Here is a 23,187-nt window from a genome sequence, read left to right as displayed (position 1 = left end):
GGTGCCTGCGCAGTGATTCGCGGCACTGGTGAATATCACTTGCTCTAATGATCTAGGACGGGCATGCGCAGTCAGAACCCTTAGCAGAGTTAGGGCCGAGCTGGTACTGAACCTGGGAAGTGCCAAGCATTGACTCAAAACAGAACCAGTTAGTCCTTGAGGATGGGTGTGGAACACATCCTCGGGTAGCTACGCGGTCCGGCCGTAAAACCTCTCCCCGCTTCCTTCCACAGTGTCTTGTTGCCAGAGCAACTGTGAGCGTCACTAACGTGACTGTAGGACAGAAAGAGTACACGTCTCCAGCCCAGATGGGAGATCCAGTGCGCAGGCGCATTAGCTTTTACTGGTCGTAGTTTTCCGGCAGATGCATTCTGCGTCTGCGCATTAGTTGTTTTATGCTTTGGCCCACCTCTACGCCTGCGCAAATTTGGCCAATCAGAGAGGGAGGAGCTTGGTTACGGAGATGCGCACGCGCGAACGCTACATCCGGTGTAGTGGCCGAGTCCTCTCGGAGTTTTGGGAGTGCAAACCGTTGTATCTACCTAGTAGTCATGTCGGCTTCAGTAGTGTCGGTCATCTCGCGATTCTTAGAAGAGTACTTGAGCACCACTCCTCAGCGTCTGAAGTTGCTGGACGCCTACCTCCTGTATATACTGCTGACCGGGGCGCTGCAGTTCGGTTATTGTCTCCTCGTGGGGACCTTTCCCTTCAACTCTTTCCTCTCGGGCTTCATCTCTTGTGTGGGGAGCTTCATCCTAGCGGGTAATGAATGATTTTATAAGTAATCGCAGTAATAATGTGTTACTTTGGTGGCTTGCTTTTATTCTCACAGTACTCTTTTCCTCGTGAAGTTATGAGAGGAGCCTACATTGCCCTCTTTTTGTGAATGGGGAAATTGAGGCTCAGAAAGTTTGTCACTACCAACTACCAAACAACCCTCTAGTAGCTGGAATTAAATCTGAAGAAAGTACCTTCATGCTGTTGCTCACGCTGGTGATCCACTTCATTTTGGTCCAGGGAAAATTCCATTTCAGTTTTCACTTAGCTTCAACACCCATCGAAAGTTGATAGACTTTTAAAATAGAAAACCCATCTCTGAAACATTTCTCTCATTTTGGTCTAATCATTACCAACCTCGGTGAAATATTTCAATGACCAGTGTAAGAAATATAAGTAAAGGAGCTTTGTTTGTTGAATCATTCTTTACTTGACTTTGGCTTTTAGCTGCTCTTACTTATTTCTTGTGGGTGAAGATGTTATTTTACCACCCTGAACTCAGTTTTTATTCACATAGTTCTATTTTAGTTTTGTTATTCTTCCTGATTCCCAGTGTTTGGTACCTTGTAGACTGCCATATTTAATGAGAGCCAGCTGTCCCCATAGATTTTTGTCAAAAATCTGACCTTTATTCCTCAAAAGGGATTCAATGAATACTGAGTCCAGACTTGAGTCAGGGAGTGTTAGCTAATCTAGTTTATAGGTGACCACCACTGGGACCTTGCCAGTCACTGGTATCACCTGCTGCATGACTTTAAAAACATTTCAGAATTCATTTTTTTTTTCTCCCAGCATGATCATTGTCAGTCAGGCCATTGTATTTTGAATTGAATCACATTGGTATTATGGTAAAATGCTTTGCGGATACACCAAGTATATGTTCCGTGTCCTCAGCTAGTTTATAGCCTAGTTGAGGCACAGACAAAATAACAGCATTAAAATGGTCTGGAGACTGCCCTGGCTGGTCTGGCTCAGCGGTTAGAGCATCGGCTTGCAGACCAGCGAATCCTGGGTTCGGTTCCTGCTAAGGGCACATACCTGGGTTGCAGGTTGTCCCCAGCCCCGGTTGGGGTCCTGTGGGTGGCAACCACTATGTGTCTCTCTCATGTTGATGTTTCTCTCTCTCTTGCCTCCCTCACTCCCTCCCGCTCTATCTGAAGATGCAAAAATGTCCTCAGGTGAGGATAAAAAAAAATATGGTCTGGAGACTTCATTTACAGTGGAGACTTCAGCACAGCTTCAAGTATAGATCTGTAGAATGGTTTTAACACATTCAAATAACTAGTGCAGACTTAGATAAGCTCTTCTTTCTTTCTCAGAACCTAAACTAAGCTAAAAGACTTAATGACTTGTGCACTAACCTGGTCTGGAGTTGCAGAGTTAGCCTGTTGATCAGATGGATATTTCATTATCTTTGAATTTTGCTTTAGATGGCCAAGACCTGGTTCTCTGTGGCAGCATTTTGGTCTTCAGGAGTTGCTAAGGTGCCATCATCAGATGCACCAGATACTCTATGCTCTTTGCTGTAGACTCTCCCTTTCCTACTCCCACATGCTGTTCATGACAAAGGACTTTTATTAGCCAGGCAGGAGAAGGAATCTTAAGAAGCTCTGATGAGCCCTGGCCAGTTTTGCTCAGTGGTTAGAGCATCGGCCCGTGGTCCAGAGAGACCCAGGTTCGGTTCCCGCTAAGGGCATGTACCTTGCTTGCAGTTTGTCCCCGGCCCCAGTTGGGGTTGTGTGGGTGGCATCTGGTTGATGTGTCTCTCTCACATCGATGCTTCTCTCTCTTCCTCCCTCTTGCTCTGTCTGAAGATGAATGCAAAATGTGCTCGGGTGAGGATAAAAAAAACAAAAGAAGCTCTGGTGAATTCTGTTTGATGATTTTGTCTGTCAGGTTTGAAAAGGTTAGTAATAGGGTAGGGCCTAAAAGCTGATTTAAAAATATGAGACATCTCCGTGCTGAAATAACCCTGGATTCATAAGCATTTAGGGTTAAAATGACTCCTCAGGGCTACAAGAAGCCTGTGGTTTGCTGAAGAGTAGGTGTGGACTAGCGTTGTAGATTATTAGTGGGCTAAAGCTAGAAGATTTTTTGAGCAGATAACTTTTCCTTATGCCAAGTCCTGTTTTTGAAGCTATTGTGGCTAAAGGAGAATTGGCAAAGGATTCATGACAATTCATAGTTACCACAGAAGAGTATCATTTACATTTCTTTTGATTGTGTCAACCTTACTAAATCCTGCTTGCTCTGTCATTTGTTACCCCAGGTCCTCAACTGGAGACTAGTTTTAAGGGGGAATTTGTATTTGAAGTTTATCCTTTGTTCTGACTGTTGGGAAGGGAAGCCTTGTTCCTATTTATGGTGCTGGCGTGATTCCTGTTGGAAGAAAAGGGAGGAGATCAGTTTGACTGAGAAAGGGAATTGTAGGAGATAATGTTGATTGGCAGTACTGCATGCTAGAGCTTTGAGTACCCATGCCAAGGAATTTGAATTTTATCCTGAGTAAGAGAGAGACTTAAAATTGGTGTTAGCATGTAGGATGAATTGGCAGAAAAAGTTCTTTAGTCTGGTTCCCTAGTTTTTTTTTGGCAGTCTGTTCTCTTTCATTCCTTCTGTATTCGTTTATTTAACATATATTCTGTGGATATTGATCACTACATTTTAAACCAATATAGAATGCTACTACACTTTTAAAAACACTGGTGTTATTTCGGTCTGATGAAAATGGTCTGTTTCTTCTATTCCCTCATGCTTCAGAGACTTACCTACTGTTTCAAGAAAGAGCCAGAAATTTCAAGAAAATTGCCATTGAGAAATCTTTTTTCTTTCTTTTTTAATCAACAGTGTACATGAGGGAATAGAAGAAACAGACCATTTTAAAAAAGGACCTCAGGGGTAGAATATTTTTTTCTTTGCTACTGATTTCAAACATCCTCAGCAGTTGTATTTTTATCTTGTGGTTAGATATCTCAAGAGGAGGACATCTGTCCCTTTTTCCAGACTAACATTTTAGTATTGGCAGCCATTCTAGTTTCTTTTTTTACTTAAGTGAAATCTCTCTTTCTGCTCATTTAAACTGCTATGTAGGGGGGATAAGTGGAAAATGTTGACTGTCCTTAAAATAAGTCTTTGATCTTGAAATAATTTTTAAAGTCATTTCACAACTTTGGACTATTAATCTATATGAAACAATTTCAATTTAAAAAATAGCTTTGTTCCCCCTAGTTTACAAATACAAAAGCAGTTTTATTTGAAAGGCAGGGAAGCCTAATCCAGAATGTTTTCTGGGAATGTTTGGGCTGTGTGTACCAGGGGCCAGCATTTAAAAAAAATTATTCTTTAGCTTTATGGATTCTTATATTATCTGTCATAATTGCTATCCAAGAGATTGGAAGTTTGCCAGCTTTGTGCCTGAGAGTACTCTAAATCTATTTTATATTCATTGCTACCTCTTTATCCTCAGTTGACTCAGGCTCTTATTTAGACTGTTGTAAGCTTCCTTCCTGACCTCCCAGGCTCCAGTACCTCTCCTTCCAGTCCTTCTAACACTATGTTTGCAGGCTTGTTTTGACTTGCAAGTCTGATTGTGCTGCTTCCTACCTCATATTTGTCTGTGATTCTCAAGGAAAAATTACAATTTTTTTCCACGGTTTTATAGGCTCTTTCATGATGTGGTCCTGTTCATATCTCCAGCTTTTGCCCCTTGTATTTTATCCTCCAGCATTATTGAGGTACTTGCTATTCCCTGAACATCTCAAGCTATTTTACCTTTGCTTGACTGCCTGGAAAATTCCTTCACTTCTTAGACATCTCAGCTCAAGAGCTGCTTCCCTTTGGGACCCTTCCAGCAGTAGACTTTTCTCCTATATTTCTATTTCACTGTGTGTGTGTGCGCGCGCACGAGAGAGAGAGAGAGAGAGAGAGAGAGAGAGAGAGAGAGCCGCGCACTTGGATATTGTGCTGTATTTGTTTGCATGTCAGTCTTCTCTCTGGAAGGTGAGCCCCTTAAAAGTAGGGGCTGTCTTTTCATCCTGCATGCTCAGTGCTTAACACTGTATATGTTAAATTGTGAGTATGCCCATAATAATTTAAGGAATACTGAACAAGTTATATGCCAGGTTCTCTGCCAAGGAACTGAGGATTCAACTGTGAAACAACTGGTCTCTATTCTCAGTGTTTGTAATCTAGTGTGAGGTGCAGACAGGCAAGTATGGATATAGAGCTGTGACAAAGAAGTATTGGTGTGAATAGAAACACAAATGGGCACTCAGCCCTGCCCAGTGGTCTTATAATACTTACCTGATACGTTTGCTTTTTTAAAATATGTTTTATAACTTTTCTCTCTACTCTCTTCTGTATTTTTTCTTTTCTTGTATTTTCAGTTGATGATCTTGCTTTATTTTTTCACTAAGAAAGTAGACAGGAATTCTTTCATCTTCCCACCAAGGAATCGGGAACCCACCTGCACTTGCCTGGCTTACTTCCCGTGATGGTGGGTGATGTATCCTTTTCCTATAAAGGCCAATTCCTTCACTGTGCAGAGGATCCAGTCCTCTTGTTCATTCAGGGACTCAGCTTCTGTACTCATCCTTCTGTTCTGCATTATTAAGTTCTCTCTCTCTGCTTTATCCTTTCATCATACGAACACGCTCTAATATTGTTCAATTAAAATTTTTTATTTGATTCTTTTTTTTAATCCTCATCTGAGGACATTTTTCCATTTCCTGTACAGACAGAGTGGGAGGGAGAGAGAGGAAGAGAGAGAGAGGGAAACATCGATGTGAAAGGGATACATCGAGTGGTCGCCACCCGCATGACCAACCAGGGCCGGGGACAAACTGCAAATGAGGTACATGCCCTTAGCGGGAACCGAACCCGGGTCTCTCCGGACCGCAGGCGGACGCTCTAACCGCTGAGCCAAACCGACCAGGGCTTTTTATTTGATTCTTACCTGGCAGGGGAGATACCATGATCATGAAGGTGGTTTTCCCAGGGCAAGGCTTATCCATGGAACTCCAGATGTGCTAACCCCTGCAATTTCCCCAAATGTGGGAAACTCAACTGCATAATTTGTGATAGTGGGGGACTGTGTTTGCTCTCTCCCCTGGCCCCCCAGTCAAATTTTTTATTTGACTTCAGATACCCCTCTCATTATCATTCCATTTTTTTTCTTCTCCATCATTACAGAATTCCTAGAAAGAATAATCTAGTTGCTGTTTGTGCTTTCTCATTTTCTATTCATTCCTTAACCTACTCTTGGTGGTGGTCTTTCTCAGGCACTGCTAAGTGAAACTACTCTTGGCAGTTCTAATGACCATGTACCTATTCACCTTACCTGGGTGCTCAGCAACAGTTAGCATTTAACATGGCTGCTTAGTTCTGTGTGGAGTACTTTCTTCTCAAAGCTTTTATTGAACTGCACTCACCTTATTCCTTCTCACTTCATTGGTTTTTCCCTTTCTACTATTTGTGCTAGGTTCTTCTCTGTTGGAAGGCATGGTTCTTGACAACTCTCGTCTCTGTTTCATTTTACATATTGGTGAAATTAAATAATGTCAGTATAATTACAACTGCCACATTTATATTTTTAGTTCTGACCTGTTCCCTGAATTCCAAATTAGTAAATCCAGTTGCCCACTAGACATCTTCACTTGAAGTGAAGATAAACAACTCCAGATTGACCCTTCCTGCCCAGCCATCTTTCTCAGTCTGACCTTTATACCAAGAACATGTCAAGATTATTCTTGCTTCCTGGAATGCTCTGCCCCTAGATCCTGTCTTTCAAATTTTGGTCTTTAAATAGCACCTTAGAGGAGTTTGTGACCACCAAATAAAAAATAGCTTCCCCCTCACTCCCTTATTACCTTGTTTTATTTTCTTCATAATACATATCTCTATGTGTTATTTTAGTGTTTATTTTTTTTACTTATTATATGTTTCTCTCCACTGGAGTGTAAATTTCTTGGGAGCCAGATGCTTGTTCATCTTGTTCTGTGCCGTATTCTCAGCACCTGGGACAATGCATGACACATAATAGACTCAGTTAATATTTTGCTGAATGAATACACATTTAAGGATTAAATTACAACTGCTAAAATGGAACAGTCAGCCTCAGGAGGTCATAGATTTCCAACTTTGGAAGTGCTCAGGGAGAGACCGAAGGATCATTTGTGGAGGAGCTTTTTGAACAGGTGTTCTTTACCTTTTGTGTATCCCATTTCATCTGAGGGATATGACACCCCTATCAGCAGACTCTGGAAGGTTTGTGATTATACAGCTAGGGATGGCTTATCAAGATTCTGGAATGGTGAGTATATTTGGAAAGATTCCCAGGGGATGCTTTCAACCTTCCCCCAGCAGGTCCACCCCTGCCACCTCTTGGGCATTTTATGCACTACATCTAGTATTGCTCTTTATGACCTTCAGGATCTTTGCATCTCAGCAGAACAACATACTGATGTTGTCATTGTAATAACTTGGGTTGCTGTGATCATGATGATGATAATACATCAATTCTTTATCTTACCCGCCTTCATGGGGAGCTTCTATTGTGAAATGATTACCACAGTAGGTTCAATTAACATTTATCTTCTCATATAGATACAATAAAAAGAAGGAAAAAAATTTTCTCTTTGTGTTTAGAACTCATAGGATTTACTTTCTTAACTTTCTTATATACCATACAGTAGTGTTAGCTATAGTCATCATGCTCTACATTACATCCTAACTTAACTTATTTTATAACTGAAAGTTTGTGCTTTTTTACAACCTTCCTCCAATCCCCCCTCCTGTCATTGTTGTATAGTGTTCTATTGTATGCATGTACCATAATTTATCCATTTTACTGTTGATAGACATTTAGATGGTTTCCAGTTTGGGGTTGTCATGGGTGTCATTCCTGTACATGTCTTTTGATGCATTTTTGTATACTTTCTGTTAGGATAGAATTGTTGGGTCATAGGGTATGTATGTTCAATAGCAGTTATATTTGTTTTATACTTTTAGATAATACTTTTTGTGTTTGCTTCTTGTACAGTTTGTCTGAGAATACAGATCAACCCACAGAACAAAGCGGATTTCCAAGGCATCTCCCCGGAGCGAGCCTTTGCTGATTTTCTCTTTGCCAGCACCATCCTGCACCTTGTTGTCATGAACTTCGTTGGCTGAGTCATTCCTGTTTGCTTAATTGAGGAGTGGCAGACTAGAAAAATGTAAGTGGTGATCAGAGCCTTTTTCCCATCATGTTGATTTTAGAAATGAAAATTGTATGGGGCTGGTTTTGATCATAGTTGGCAAGGTTCCCAAATTGCTGATAAGACGTTTGCAGAATTTTTCATCAGTCTGCAAAGTATGCAATATTATGATTCATCAGTGCTGCCACTCTTGGTCATTGCCCTCTCTTCTTAATGTTCTACAGATCATTTAGATAACAAAACGGGGGTTTGCTGTAGCTAATACATAAATTTTTGCAGCAATAATTCCATTAAAAATAACTGAGATCTTGGAAGAGACAAAAATTATAGGTTTTGCTTTTAGATTTCTCCTGTAATTTTTTCTGATTTTGATCTTAGGTGACTTTTAAGTCCTGGGCCATTGTCCCCATAGTACCTAGTATAGCGCTTACACCTGACAGACATCCAGTGTATGCTGAATGAAAGACTGGCCATTTGCTAATACATTGCTAAAGTAGAAATAAAAGGGCAATTGGATTAGCTTGGGAGAACACTTCAGAATATAGGATGAGATGTCATTTGTTTTATTTGCCATTTTTTCTTTTTTAGCAGAACTCTTTTTCTAAACAAATTCTTATATAAGTTCTCCATGTGTAAAACAACATTGGAGCTAGAATTGTTTTCATTGATAAGTTGAAAAGCCTTCATTGTTTGGACACCTTTATATGTTGTGTGCCCTCCTATCCATCTCTCCCTTCTAAGCAGAATCTGAAAACTCTAAGAAGTACATGGGTGTTTTTCAAACTATATATTCAAAATATATAGAAACACTTATTTATTTTTTTAATCCTCACCCGAGGATATTTTTTCTTTTTCTATTTATCTTCAGATAGAGTGGGAGGGAGGGAGAGAGAGAGAGAAACATTGATGTGAGAGAGACACATCGACTGTCTGCCTCCCTTTGTTCAACCAAGGCCAGGGATGAACTGCAACCGAGATACGCGCCCTTGATTGGAATTGAACCGCAACTCATTGGTCTGCAGGCCTATGCTCTAACTGCTGAGCCAAACCGGCTGGGTCTATTTTATTTTTTCTTTAAAAAAAATTTTTTTTTTCTTTATTGATCTTTTTTAGAGAGAGAGGAAGGGAGAGGGAGAGAGAGAGAAACACTGATGTGAGAGAACATGGATTGGCCCCCACACTGGGGATTGGGCCCATAACCCCAGGCATGTGCCCTGACTGGGAATCGAACTGGCGATCTCTTGGTGCATGGGTTGATGCTCAACCACTGAGCCACACTGGCTGGGCTATTTTATTTATTTTTAATTTCTAATTTTCTTTTTTTGCTTAATCCTCACCTGAGAATATTTTTCCATTGATCTTTGGATAGAGTGGTGGTGGTTGGGGGGGAGAAACATCGATGTGAGAGATACACATTGACCAGTTGTCTTCTGTATGATCCCGACCGGGGCTGGGGATCGAACCTGCAACCCAGGTACGTGCCCTTAACTGGGAATTGAACCTGTGACCCTTTGGTCCGTGGGCCAGTGCTCTAACTGCTGAGCCAAACTGGCTAGGGCAACACTTATTTTATTTATTTATTTATTTTTTATTTTTATTATTATTTTTTTTTTATCCTCACCCGAGGACATTTTTCCATTTTTTTGTTCAGGTAGAGTGGGAGGGAGAGAGAGGAACAGAGAGAGAGAGAGAGAAACATCGATGTGAAAGGAACACATCGAGTGGCTGCCACCTGCACAACCGACCAGGGCCGGGGACAAACTGCAACCGAGGTACGCGCCCTTAGCGGGAACCGAACCCGGGTCTCTCAGGACCGCAGTTCCAACGCTCTAACCGCTGAGCCAAACCGGACAGGGCGCAACACTTATTTTATATATAAGAAAACAGAGGTCCAGAATAATCCAGTAGCTTTTCCTGGCCACATAGCTAAGTGGTTGCAGAACATCGCCTTAGTACAGCAGTGCTGTTGGTCTCGTGCTTTTCCAAGACCCCACATAGCTTACTGAAGAATAACTGTACTCTTTTCTTTGCCTTTTCAATACAAAATTTAGTGTTGTGTTTACTGGCTGGTTCAGAAAAGAGAACCTTAGGAAATCTTATATAGGGGAAGAATATCCTAGGACAAGCTTCTTTCTGTCACTACTTGGAAAGCTGTCATTTTTGTACTGATCAGAAATCCAATACAAGAGTTAGAGCAACCATGTACTAAGTGAAATCAATAATGTGACAATGACTATTTCAATTTCTGGCATGATTTAATTAGTTACTTATATTACATAGATCCTTTTCATTATTGATATTGCCTCAAAAACAGTTCTGTTAGTTCAGGTAAATTTTTTTCCCCAAATATTTTTTTATTGATTTTGTTTTTAGAGGGAGAGGAAGGGAGAGGGAGAGAGGGAGAGACATCAATGTGATAGTGAAACATTGATTGGCTGCCTCCTATACACCCCCTACAGGGGATGAAGCCAGCAACCTGGGTATGTGTCCTGGCCGGAATCAAACCAGCAACTTTCAATGTACAGGATAATGCCCAACCAACTGAGCCACACTGGCCAGGGCTGAGATTTCATTTTTGATAGTGGTAAGGTGACAGAGGTTTTGTATTTCAGTGAAAAACTTTGGGAACCACTTACTATTCTAATACAATTTAACTCTTTGGAGAACTGATTAAGACTTGAGTTGTGCCTCTCCCTTCCTCCTTTTCTATGTGCCTATTATTGGAAATACAAAGAAAAGTAAAACATGACTCCTACCTTATAGTAGGGGAGAAGGCATGTAAACACAGCAGTTAAATACAGCATAGTTCAAGCCACACTAAAGATGAGAACAAGATGCTGTGGGAGTCCAGAGAAGGGAGCCACTGTGCAGAGGGAGTGGGCAAGATGTCTGACCAATGATAACTCTCTGAAGACAGCTAGAAAGCTGACCCACCAACATTGACTTTATGACTGCAAACATCATGAGTAACTCTGGGCTTTCTGATAGGAACTTTGCTGGAAAGGTCTTAAGTCTTCTGATTGCCTTACTCTAGATTTCTCAAGTTATTTTTTCTAGATGAGTCATGTGTATGCTTAAGAAAGGGACGGCACAAACATTTTAAGGATGTTCTCCAGGCCCAGGGAGATACCAAATCATGGAGAATTATTTTCTAGGGCTTTTGTGATTGGAGGAGGACCCTGCTGCAGAGAGTTTAGTATTTCAAAATTATGACAAAAACAGAGGGGAAAAAGCAGGCTCAGCAGAAACTGCATACTGCAGACTATTGTAATAACCTAGAGCCACCTGTTCGGTTGGGAATTATGGGCCCAGGGTACAGCAAAATCTCCAATCCCAGATTGCAGTGTTAAATCATTTCATAGAGAGTGTGTTTTTTCATAGAGATCCTTTATTTGACATATACTTTACTGTCCTGTTCTCAATTTTTAACATATATCATTTGCCCTTTTTATGTGCTTCTAACTCAATTCTATGTGCAATGTGACAACACTTTGGACCAAATTAGAGAACAAAAATAAGCAAATAAATGAATACAAAGAAAAAAGAAAAATGATGCACAATTACCAGGTCTGTTTCTGAGCCCATAGATCTAAGTCTGACTCTTTCCTTCCCTCTCTCCCTCTTTCCCTTTTCTTCTTTTTCTGAGCAGAACTGGGAGCCACTGGGTAAGTCAGTGGAAAAGGCAGATACTCCTACGTGCCCTGCACACGACGCTCACATTTACCAGCCGGAGCCAGACTGAGCCTTGTCACTCACTGTAGGACTGAGAATAGATTTAGAAAGGGCCCCTTGTCCCCTCTTTTAAGAATAATCCTGAGAGGAGGGGATGGGTTCATCAATGAAAAGTTCAAGCTTAAGTTGTCCTGCAGAACCTCTTGGTGCATGGGTCGACACTCAACCACTGAGCCACACCGGCTGGGCTCTTTTTTAAATTTATTTTTGAATACTGTAGTGGACCGAATAGTGTCCCTCCAAAGTTCACATCTACCCAGAACCCCACAATATGATGTTTTTTAGAAATAGTCTTTGAAGCTGTAATTAGTTAAGGATCTTGAAAAAAATTATTCTTGATTTATGATGAGCCCTAAATCCAGTGACTGATGTCCTCAAAGGGGTGAGGACAAAGGAACACAGAGAAGACAATATGAAGAAGAGTTAGAGATTGCAGCGACTCCCTCTCCAAGCCAGTGAATGCCAGGCGTCTCCTAAGGTTGGGAGAGAGGGCGTCAGGGTGGAGGCCCAGCTGGCAGAGGATGTTTGTAACATACACTCACGTCCCCTCCTGGGCCTGACACCAGTCAGAGGCAACAACTCCAGTACCCCACCCATAAAACACCTGGGATTGGCTTTGCAGATGAGAAACAGAGGTTCAGAAGGTCTTGCTGGAAATCTTGTAACTAATAAGTCTGATAATCTAGTCTGATGTCAAAAAATTTTCATGTTCCATTTTTGCTTAAGGCTATTTACTGTAAGGTATTTGGCAATTGAAGAGTTAAGAAATGTTTTTAAAAAGTTACCACTGTTATTTTATCACTATCCACCTCCTTATTTCTTTCCTTTCCTTGTTTTTATTATGACAATTTAAAAAATACAGAGAAGTACAGAGAATAAAACAGACCCCTGAAATTAGTGGGTTTTGAACAGATTATAAGCATTGTTGATTCAACTGAAGTTCCCTTTGAATTCTTCTGCAGGCCCATTTCCTTCTCTTTGCTGTAAGACTTGAAGTTCGTGGCAGTTTTGTTCAGCCAGGACTAATGAAAACCTTGATCTATTAAATACAACCATTTCCAAACTTTAGACTTTGCGGTCTCCTTTCTGAAAACATGTCCAAAGATGGCATTTTAAGAAACCCTGTGGTAAAAGCTGCTCAGTTGGCAGCACTGCTTAAAGATGGCTATTCCAGTGGTTAAGAATAGAGTCAATATTTTTTAGATTATAAAAATGTAAACACAAAGATGAAAAATGCTCCTAGTAAACTTCTGAGTTGGGAGAATTCATGTACATTTAAAATGATGGTCAGTGTTTGGTACTTAGGTGGCAGTAAATCTTTGAATGAATGCATGACACAGAAACTCAGTAAATTTGAATATTTGAAAATTTACATACGTTCTGTAATTATTTTCTATTTTGTATATTTATATCTCTTTGTGCAAGTCTTTAAAAAAATATATGGCAGACTCTCTCAGACGTTCCAAAGGGAAATGAAGACAAGGGGGACATGCTACCATTGGGTCATGGTTTGGGAAAGAGAGTTCCTGGCTCTGGCACAGTGAAATGGGCACAGAGGATCAAATCTGAGCTTGGAAGTGTGCTCAGCCTCGTGGAGATTGGCTAATGCTTGTGTTAAAACCTTGTTAGTGTTGTTTTGTTTTTATAGTGGAGGCCATTCTACTACAGGTCTCTAAAAATTCTTAGTGTTTAATCCTGGACGGAGCAAGGGGGCTATGGTCTGGGCAGACATAACTCTGACAAGCATTACTATTTACAAATATGCAATTACTATTGGCTTTTCAAATTCATCAGTAAAGTATAGTAATCTAGAGAATTATCGCAGGAATCTAAGTATTATTCTTTAGGTTCTACTGCCACCTAGTGGATGGTACAATTCATTGGCTGAGAGATTATACTGCGAAGAGGAAGAGAAGTTGAGTTTGGGGGAAGAAGCCCCTATCTTTGTGATAAAACCTGTTTTTTCCAGTCACAGGAGGGCAGCAGAGGTCCAAGTGGACTTAGATGCTGGGCGGGGGTTGCTTTACATTCTGGCCATAAGTGGGCAGTGTCGAGTTAGGCACAAAGGGCATGGAACCTTTAAGTGGGCCAAGGCTTTTGTCACACAGGAAAGAACGGTATGCAGGGCTTACTTCCTTTATTTTATCTTATTGGTTCAAGAGCTCCCTTTTGGTTTGTTCTAGACCTGTTTTTGCCCTCTACATGACCTCCCACTAGCAAAAATCTTTAATTTTTCGTTGGGAGGGGCTGTTAAAATTTCATATATTTGACATTCCACTTTATGGTAAATTAGGTTTGCCAAAAAGGGAACTATTCTACATTTGTAGAACATATTTTGAGCTAAACACAGCATCATTTTTCAACTCTTTTTTTTTTCCTCAGAGGGTGAGACTAATTCTTTACCTATTTTTCTTTTTTTTTTAAATTTATTTTTGTTACAGATGTTCCTCCTTTTTTCCCCATTGACACCCTCCTCCCCATCACCCCCACCCCGTCCCCAGCTCTGTTGTCCATGTCCATCGGTTATGTGTACATGCATATAAGTTCTGTGGTTTATCTCTTCCCTCCCCCCTACCCCTCTTCTGAGGCTTATCAGTCTGTAGCCTACTTCCATGTCTCTGGGTCTTCCCTGTTCCTCAGACTGTTATGTTCATTATATTCTACAAATAAGTGAGATCATGTGATATTTGTCTTTCTCTGCTTGGCTTGTTTCACTTAGGATAATACTCTCCAGGTCCCTCCATGTCATCTCAAAGGATAAGGGATCCTTCTTTCTTACAGCTGCATAGTACTCTATTGTGTGTATGTACCACAACTTTTTTATCCATTCGTCTACTGATGGACACTTGGGCTGTTTCCAGATCTTAGGTATTGTAAATAGTGCTGCTATGAACATGGGGGTACATATATTCTTTCTGGTTGGTGTTTCAGGCTTCTTAGGATATATTCCTAGAGGTGGGATCACTGGGTCAAATGGCAATTCAACTTTTAATTTTTGGAGGTAACACCATAGTGTTTTCCATAGTGGTTGCACCAGTCTGCATTCCCACGAGCAGTGGACTAGAGTCCCCTTTTCTCCACACCCTCGCCAACACTTGTTGTTTGATGATTTGTTGATGGTGGCCATTCTGACAGGTGTGAGGTGATACCTCATTGTTGTTTTAATTTGCATCTCTCTGATGATTAGTGATGATGAGCATTTCTTCATATGTCTCTTAGTCATTTGTATGTCATGTTTGGAGAGGTGTCTGTTTAGTTCTTCTGCCCATTTTTTAATTGGGTTTTTACCTATTATTCTTAAAACCTTGAATCTGCTTATTATATTTACTAAAAAAAACACTAATTGATGACTCTCTAATTGGTGACTGAGCTTTCTTTTGTATTTTGTCCATTTAAAGCTATTAGAGAGAGAGAAAAAAAAGGGGGGGGGATGAGAAAGAGAGAGAATATATCAAGTAGATTTGTGTTTATGAAATTCATTGCTGCCCTAAATTCCTGCCTTATTTGCTCCAGTTTTGCAGATTGATGATTCCTATTCCAAGTTATCTTCGGCCCCAGGTTGTGTAGGAGCCTTTTCTGGGGCTCTTGGGAGTCCATTTGTGCTTGCCTCTAATGCCGTATTTACCACAATGTTATGAAACTATTTGTTTCACTTCCCTGTCTCTCCCACTGAGAGTTGGGACCTCAGGGCTTAGCACAGCCTATAGTCACAATGCATGTTTGTTGAATGAGTGTATGATGAATAAATCATTTTTAACTGCAAGAAAATGCTATATAAAATAGCTGTGTCATTAGTCATGTGGGTGCTAAGACATGTGGAAAGTGCTGTGGAAGAAAGAAGCCAAGGCAGAAGTAAACACGAGACTAGAAGTTGGAAGGCCTGCTGTGTGGAATGGAGAAGTAAACTCGCCTCTCAGCCCTAGTTTCCCTGTCTGCACAGTGAGGGGATTGGCCTGGATGTTCATCATTTTCTTTTTTTTTTTTTTATCCTCACCCGAGGATATTTTTCCATTTTTTGTACAGATAGAGTGGGAGGGAGGGAGAGGAAGGGGGAGAGAGAGAGAAACATCGACGTGAAGGGACACATCGAGTGGCTGCCACCCGCACGACCAACCAGGGCCGGGGACAAACTGCAACCGAAGTACGTGCCCTTAGCGGGAACCGAACCCGGGTCTCTCCGGACCGCAGGCCGACACTCTAACCGCTGAGCCAAACCGGCCAGGGCTGGATGTTCATCATTTTCTTGCAGCTGTTCACGCTCTGATTACTGGAATTCATGAGAGTTCCCATTGTGTTTGAGGAGGATTGGCTATTTGTGTGGATTGTCAACTGGGCTTTGCCCCCACCTCAATTATTGGCTTTTATTCATATTATCAGATTCCCATAATCTATTCACAGGAAGGTTAAAGTATGACTGTCTATAACAAAGTGCACGATGTTTATATAGGGCCTTTTATAAAGTTAAACAAATTTTTTTTTTATCCTGACCTGAGGACATTTTTGCATTTATCTTCAGACAGAGTGGGAGGGAAAGAGGAAGAGAGAGAGAGAGAAACATCGATATGTGAGAGAGACATCGACTGACTGACTGGTTGCCACCCGTACAACCCCAACTGGGGCCGGGGACTAACCACAACCGAGGTACGTGCCCTTCGTGGGAACCGAACCCGGGACTCTGGTCCGCAGATCGACGCTCTAACCGCTGAGCCAAACCGGCCAGGGCGTTAAACAATATTTTAAAAATGCATTGTAGTTATCACCAGGCTTGCAGGACTCACATTTATTTTATATATACTTTTACACACATAACATGTGATCCTCATGACACACTCTTTGATGGAGGTGGACAAATAGTAGTCTTCTTGTTTACACAGGAGGGAATTAAAATGTGGTGAAATTTAAGTTGACTTGTCTAGGCCCTGGAACTAATAAGTGACTGAGTAGGAACTTAACAAGACATTTTGACTCAAACATTTTTATTTTCCTTCTTTATTATGTCAAAAACCTTTTGGGCCCTGGCCGGTTGGGCTCAGCGGTTAGAGTGTCGGCCTGCAGTCCACAGAGACCCAGGTTCGATCCCCGCTAAGGGCATGTACCTCGGCTGCAGTTTGTCCCCTGCCCTGGCTGGGTCGTGCGGGTGGCGGCCACTCGATGTGTCCCTTTCATGTCGATGTTTCTCTCTGTCCCTCCCTCCTGCTCTATCTGAATAAAAAATGGAAAAATGTCCTCGGGTGAGGATAAAAAAACAAAAACAAAAAAACTTTTGGATGATAAATATATACATCTTGTTAGAAGGTTTCCATTAAAAATACTAAATTTTGAGCCCTGTGGTTAGAGCGTCGGCCCACAGACCAAAGAGTCACAAGTTCAGTTCTGGTCAAGGGCATGTACTTGGGTTGCAGTTTGTCCTTGGCCCTGGTCGGGGTTGTGGGGGAGGCAACCAGTCTATGTGTCTCTCTCACATTGATGTTTCTCTCTATCTCTCTCCCTCCCTTCCACTCTATCTGAAGATAAATAAAAAAATATCCTCGGGTGAGGATTAAAAAAATATATATTAGTCCTGGCTGGTTTGGCTCAGCAGTTAGAGCTTCAGCCCACAGACCAGAGAGTCGCTGGTTTAATTCCAGTCAAGGGCATGTACCAAGGTTGCAGTTTGGTTCCTGGCTTTGGTGGGGGTCGTGTGGGAGGCAACCAATCGATGTGTGTGTTTCTCTCTTTCCCTCTCTCCCTTTCACTCTATCTGAAAAATCAATGGAAAAATATCCTCAGGTGAGGATTAAAAAAAAACAAAAACATATATATGTGTGTGTATATATATGTATATATATTAAACTTGCTTTTCTTTTTAATGGAAAAAACCAGAAAGGTTGATAAGAAAAGATGAAGTTAGGCTATTTACAATGTTTCTGCAAAGTTGATCATCTTTAATATGATCCAGAAGAAATGCAAGAGAACTGACTTTATCCAGAGAGGGTGACCCTGGGCTTCCTGCAGTGTGGCGAGGTTCTGTGTCTGCACCACGTGGCATGGTAGTCACCAGCACGTGTGGTTATTGAACATTTGAAATGAAGCTAAGTGACTGAGGAATCGTATTTTTGGATTCTATTTAATTTTAACTAAGTTTAAATAGTTGCTTGTGGCTAGTGGCCATGGTTTTGGACAGAACAGCTCTGGACAAATCTGTCAGACTTCTAGGTTATAGCTTCCTCATCTATAAAGTGAGAGGATTAGATTAGCTGATCTCTAAAGCTCCTTTCAGTGTTAGAAGTACACAGTCTGTGCCTTCTTAAGTTGTAGTGATTGAGATTGAGCTCTGAACCTAGAATTTCTGCAGAATGGTCTTTGATTCACATTTTTCTACTTCCAGTTTTAATTAGGTGACCAGGATCCAGGATGAGATGGATTTGAAGAAAAATCAGTATTGAACATATTTGCTCAGTGCTAGTGTCTGAATAGAGATGGTGCTGGAGAGGAATACAGATTCCACATAAAATGACCCTGTCTGACATTATTTTTTATATCTATATAGAGAGTAATTTTTTTTAAATAGAAGGTAGGGAGGGAGGGAGAGAGAGAGAAACATGGATGTGAAAAAAACACATCGACTGGTTGACCCCTGCATGACCCTGACTGGGAACAGGGATCAAACCTGAAACCTGGGTAACGTGCCCTTGATCGGGAACCCAACCCTTGACCCTTTGGTCTGAGGGCCGATACTAATCACTGAGCCAAACCAACCAGGGCAAGAGTAATTTATTTATTTAAAATCATTTATTATTATTATTGTTGTTGTTGTTATTTCTAGAAATAGAAACATCTGTGTGAGAGAGAAACATCGATTAGCTGCCTCCTGCACACCCCCTACTGGGGATCAAGCCTGAATCCCAGTCATGTGCCGTGACTGGGAATTGAACCAGGACGCCCCAGTCCATGGGACGTTGCTTAATCCACTGAGCCACACCGGCTGGGCAGGAGTAATTATTTTTAACAGTTTTTGTGTTGCGCCTTGCTTTCTTTTACTATGATTAGGGTAGACTGATCAAGTGGTGCTGTCTTTTCTGCGTGAGTGAAATAGACTGAAGGAATCATGCGAACCTTTCTCAGTAGGTGTCTTCCATTTTGCATGTCTTGATATCGAAGGAGGACATTTTATTAGTTTCTTGAAACCTTTCTCTCTTGGGTAACAGTGGGAACCATTCTTCTGAGCTGTTGAGTAGTCAGTCCAGTTTTACTGAGCAAACATTTCAAAGAATTTTAGAACCTCTGCTTTTAGACTATCCGGTAAATGTATTTTTGCATTAAAAGAAGGGAGCAGATCTTTGTAAATAGGATTTTCTGAAAACCACTATCAAAGAGACTCATATGAGTCATTTTCACCTTCTAGATGGACCAACTCCTGTGTCTCAGATTTATTATTATTATTATTTTTTTTATCCTCACCCGAGGATATTTTTCCATTTTTTGTTCAGATAGAGCGGGAGGGAGAGAGAGGAAGAGAGAGAGAGAGAAACATCGATGTGAAAGGACACATCGAGTGGCTGCCACCCGCACGACCTACCAGGGCTGGGGACTAACTGCAACCGAGGTACGTGCCCTTAGCGGGGACCGAACACGGGTCTCTCTGTACCGCAGGCCGACGCTCCAACCGCTGAGCCAAACCGGCCAGGGCCTGTGTCTCAGATTTAAATGTTTTAATATCATGGATCTCAAAACTTGACCTTTGTACTAAATTATAATTTCCTTTTTAATTGTAAACATGTCAAAGCTCTTTACTGAAGTGGCCCTCTGCTCAAGTTCTCTCTCACCTTGGCCATTAGAACTGATGTCATGTTAATTCATAGTCTGAGTGAAAAGGTGAATTTTAATAGGTCTGTTTGTTCTTGTGGATACTTTTTGTTCCCTGTTTTTTTACACATTTCATAATCCAACTGATGTGGGAATGTTCTGCAATGATGTTGCATTTCTCTAAATACCATTGTTAGTGAAATAAAAGCAGTCTGGCTAGAAGTCTAACATCTTCCATTTAAGCTCTGATGCTGGAGTCTCCAGATCAGAACCAATACACAAAATAAGCTGGTGCCCTTTTACCTACTGGGGTAGCCTAGCTCTTGTGAAAGGTAGTGTTTTCCAACCTTTTCAAGTCATGACACACATAGAATTACACGTAGATTACAGTATTTTTATGGGTCACTACAGGAAGATTAGCCGCCTGTGGCTATAGACTTTGGAGCCCAGGGCAGAGGGGTTACGTTCTAACTACCCACACGGGGCACAGCCAGCCCTCCTGGAGGCACTGGAAGGGGCCCCCGGCTTCACTCAGTTTCCAGACCCCACCTCATCTGACTCTAGCAGCAATGAGGTCGCTTCCCGGAGTTATTCCCCACATTCTTCCCCAAAATAAACTTATCTGTAAATGAAAAAATATCTTCTGTGTTTCCTTTGTTAAATGTGAAATTAGGAATTTTTCTCTACTTTTTTTCTTGAATTCTTTCTTCCTCCTCCTCCTCCAAACTGGAATTTAGTGCTTTATAAACTTTCTAGATCCAGAGAAGTGTTTTAGGCTAAATTGCTACCTCCCTACCTCTAAGAGTTGAGCCTGAGAGGGCAGGGGGACCTAACATAAAGGTGTGCCGCTAATTGATTATGGAGCTGGAGTTAAAACCCATGACTACCAGTTCCTAGTCAGCTTTGTCTTGGTGTGCTGGGAATTCAGATTTAAACGTTAATTTTTATGGATTCTTCTGTAAAATGTTGGGAGAAAAATATTTGGTTCTAGCTTGGTTTAAATATTGCCCAGGATTTAGGGCACTGTCTGTAGTGTCATAAGACCTTTTTAAAATCCTTGGCCGTCTGCTCTTACCATTGCGCTTCTTTCTTTTAGGTTCACTTTTTGATTTCCCCTGGAGAAGAACTCTTGAGATGGCGGCTTGTTGGACACATGGATTTTCTGCAGATTTCTGCTCACTACTGGCTCTGACCCGGTATGCTGGTGGAGAGCCAGAGAAGTTCCCTTGCTTCTGTGTCAAAGCAACTTTGAAAATGAGCCTCTGTTTACATGACCTCTTCTCCCTTCCATTGTGTAACCTTTTTGCCTTCCTTCCAAAGTAAACTCCATGCCACTCCTTTCTGTGCCTCCGGCTCTCTTTTTTTATTTTATTCCTCATCAGTATCAGGATCCTTTTTTCTCTTCAGTCCCCTATGCAAGTTTCTATGAATCTTCCTCCACGTTTTCATTAAGTGTATTTGAAGTTAATGACGGAAAGCAGTGTTGACAACCCTGCGAAAAGACAGTTCTTTGTCTTTTTCCTTAACCAATCTTTCAGTTGTTAAGGTGGTTGGTTCCCTTCTTATGACACAACATATTCCTGGAACTGTGTCAAGCATTTTGTTAGAAATTGAACTGTTTGCTTCCACATTTACATCTGTTTCAATAAGCTTTAGTGGTGAAAAGTGAAATATGTATCTCTTAGGCAATGTAAGCAGAGTGCAAAGAGAGAGGGTTTGTATATATGTTTATTTATGAGATGCAGTCCTCTCCAAACCACCTTCACAAATATTCTCATTTTATTCTTGTGATTATCTCAGGGGTTCTAAGATGGAGAAATCGAAGCTTAGATTTGTAACTTGCTTAAGATCAGAGTTGAGGACACAACTTGAGGGCTGCCCCAAAGCCTGGGCATGTTTATATGTATCACGCCAGCAGCCCTACTTCCATCCTGGGTGCCGTAGCGAGGAAATAAGTAAGCTGTGTTGAGAATTCCACTATTTAAACTGAGCTGACTACTGAATGAGTTGTGTTCCAGAGGTTCTCTAACTTGCCTGCACGTTAGAATCCCTTGGGGAGCTTAGAAATGAAACCGCAATGCCCAGGCCACACCCCAGACCAAGTAAATAAAAATCTTTGGGGATGGCATCTGTGCTTTGCACAGCTGCCCAGGTGATTCTCATGTGCAGCCAAGTCGGGGAAGCACTGACCCGATTCTTGCTACCCAAAATGCAGTCCATTGATCAGAAGTACTGGCATCACCTACGAGCTTATTTGAAAAGGAGACTCAAGCCCCAGACCCTACTGAAGCAGAATCTTTATTTTACCTTGGCCCTCAGATGGTTCGTGTGCATATTAAAATGAGAAGCACTGATCTAGAGCAGTGGTTCTCAAAATTTTGGTGTATTTCATAATTACCTGGGAACTTGATAAAAAGCTTGGGCTTTTGGTTTTATGAGCTCTCCATGTAACTTTGACACCCAACTAAGTTTGGGAACAGCTTTAGATCAGGAGTCAGAAGGGTTTTTTTCTTAAAATATGGGCATGGTTATATTTCAATAAAGCTATTTATAAAAACAGTCTGTTGGTCAACGGGCCATGGTTTGCCATTTCCAGGGATACTAGTTCATGAAAATTATGATTGTTCGATTTAATTTGCTTTAAAAATTTTTATATGCAGATGTCACATAACTTTATTAGGAGGCTTCTGGATTATTTTTAGTCTAGATTGATAAACAGAATAGATACATGGGGCAGATGCTATATTCCCATTTCTTGGATTAGCTCTTGCCTCAGGTGATTTGCCCAAGCCAGTTACCCTCAGTCAACAGGAAGCCTTTGTCGTTGGTGTGTCTTTCCACCATTTGCAGTAGTGTTGGTGGCAGCGAGAACGACACCAGGTGTTAGACCAGTGGGGTCAGCCTGGACCTTGGTTCTGCAACCTTGGTACTTGAGTTCTGGCTCGGAAAGAACTCAGAGCCAAGACTCAAGCTATAAGAAGATGTTTATTTAGAAAGTCACAGAGGAAGAAGTGAGCTGTAGAAGAAATAGACTCAGGGAACAAGTTACAGAGGCAAAAGTAGGGTCCTTGGAGCTCAGGAGAGAGGAAAGAAAAGGTAACACTCCCGAGGAAGAAGAGAGGGAGGGAAAGGCCTGGGAGGGAGAGCAAGCTGGGTCCTCTTTCCTAAGGGCTTTTGAGGGTGGAGCTTTTAGAATTGGTCCCAGAAGGAGGATCCCAATAGAATATTCAGCTTTTCTGGTGTGTCCTTTTAGGGTCATGGTCTCCACTGATTGGTCAGTGCCAGAGCAAGGGGTTTTGTTAATCAGTGCAGCTGGTCCTGATGTCAGCTGTGAGGTCACTTATCTGGTTTTGTTGCTTTTCTGGTCCTGGAGCTGAAATACACCAGAGGCCTAGATGTTATCTCTAGGGAGGAAAGGTTGGGGGTCTGGACTCCTGACCAGCAATGTGCTAGGGAGGGAAGGTCACCTTGGGACAAGGTCCCACCCTACAATAGTCCCTTGTTAGGCACCCTGGTGACCTTCTGGACCTGGCCCATCATCCTAGCTCCGCTCATGTCTAACTGCCCACCACACGAGGACAAAAGCTTCCAGGCCGCTTTTGGAGCCTTGAATTTAAATTTAGTTAAACACTTATTACAAGTGACTAATTTTATTTTTTTTTTAGGCTTCTATTGACTTGCTCAGTGGTTCTTAACT

General features: G+C 41.6%; 1 protein-coding gene and 1 non-coding gene across 2 annotated transcripts; both read left to right on the top strand.

Moving 5' to 3' along the window:
- Positions 1 to 482: 482 nt before the first annotated feature.
- On the top strand, positions 483 to 20,830 carry DAD1 (defender against cell death 1). The gene is made up of 3 exons (XM_036272779.1): positions 483 to 762; positions 7,817 to 7,991; positions 20,587 to 20,830. The coding sequence occupies exons 1-2, from the start codon at positions 552 to 554 to the stop codon at positions 7,945 to 7,947; spliced, it is 342 nt and encodes a 113-aa protein (XP_036128672.1). The 5' UTR covers positions 483 to 551; the 3' UTR covers positions 7,948 to 7,991; positions 20,587 to 20,830.
- Positions 5,724 to 5,887, top strand: LOC118622260. The gene has a single exon (XR_004958014.1). It is a non-coding gene; the product is annotated as a U1 spliceosomal RNA (small nuclear RNA).
- Positions 20,831 to 23,187: the final 2,357 nt, after the last annotated feature.

The sequence above is a fragment of the Molossus molossus genome, unplaced genomic scaffold (genome assembly GCF_014108415.1).
Source record: "Molossus molossus isolate mMolMol1 unplaced genomic scaffold, mMolMol1.p scaffold_m16_p_1, whole genome shotgun sequence".
Classification (NCBI taxonomy): Eukaryota; Metazoa; Chordata; class Mammalia; order Chiroptera; family Molossidae; genus Molossus; species Molossus molossus.
Note: the sequence above shows the minus strand (reverse complement) of the source record. Positions and strands in the feature narration are given on the sequence as shown.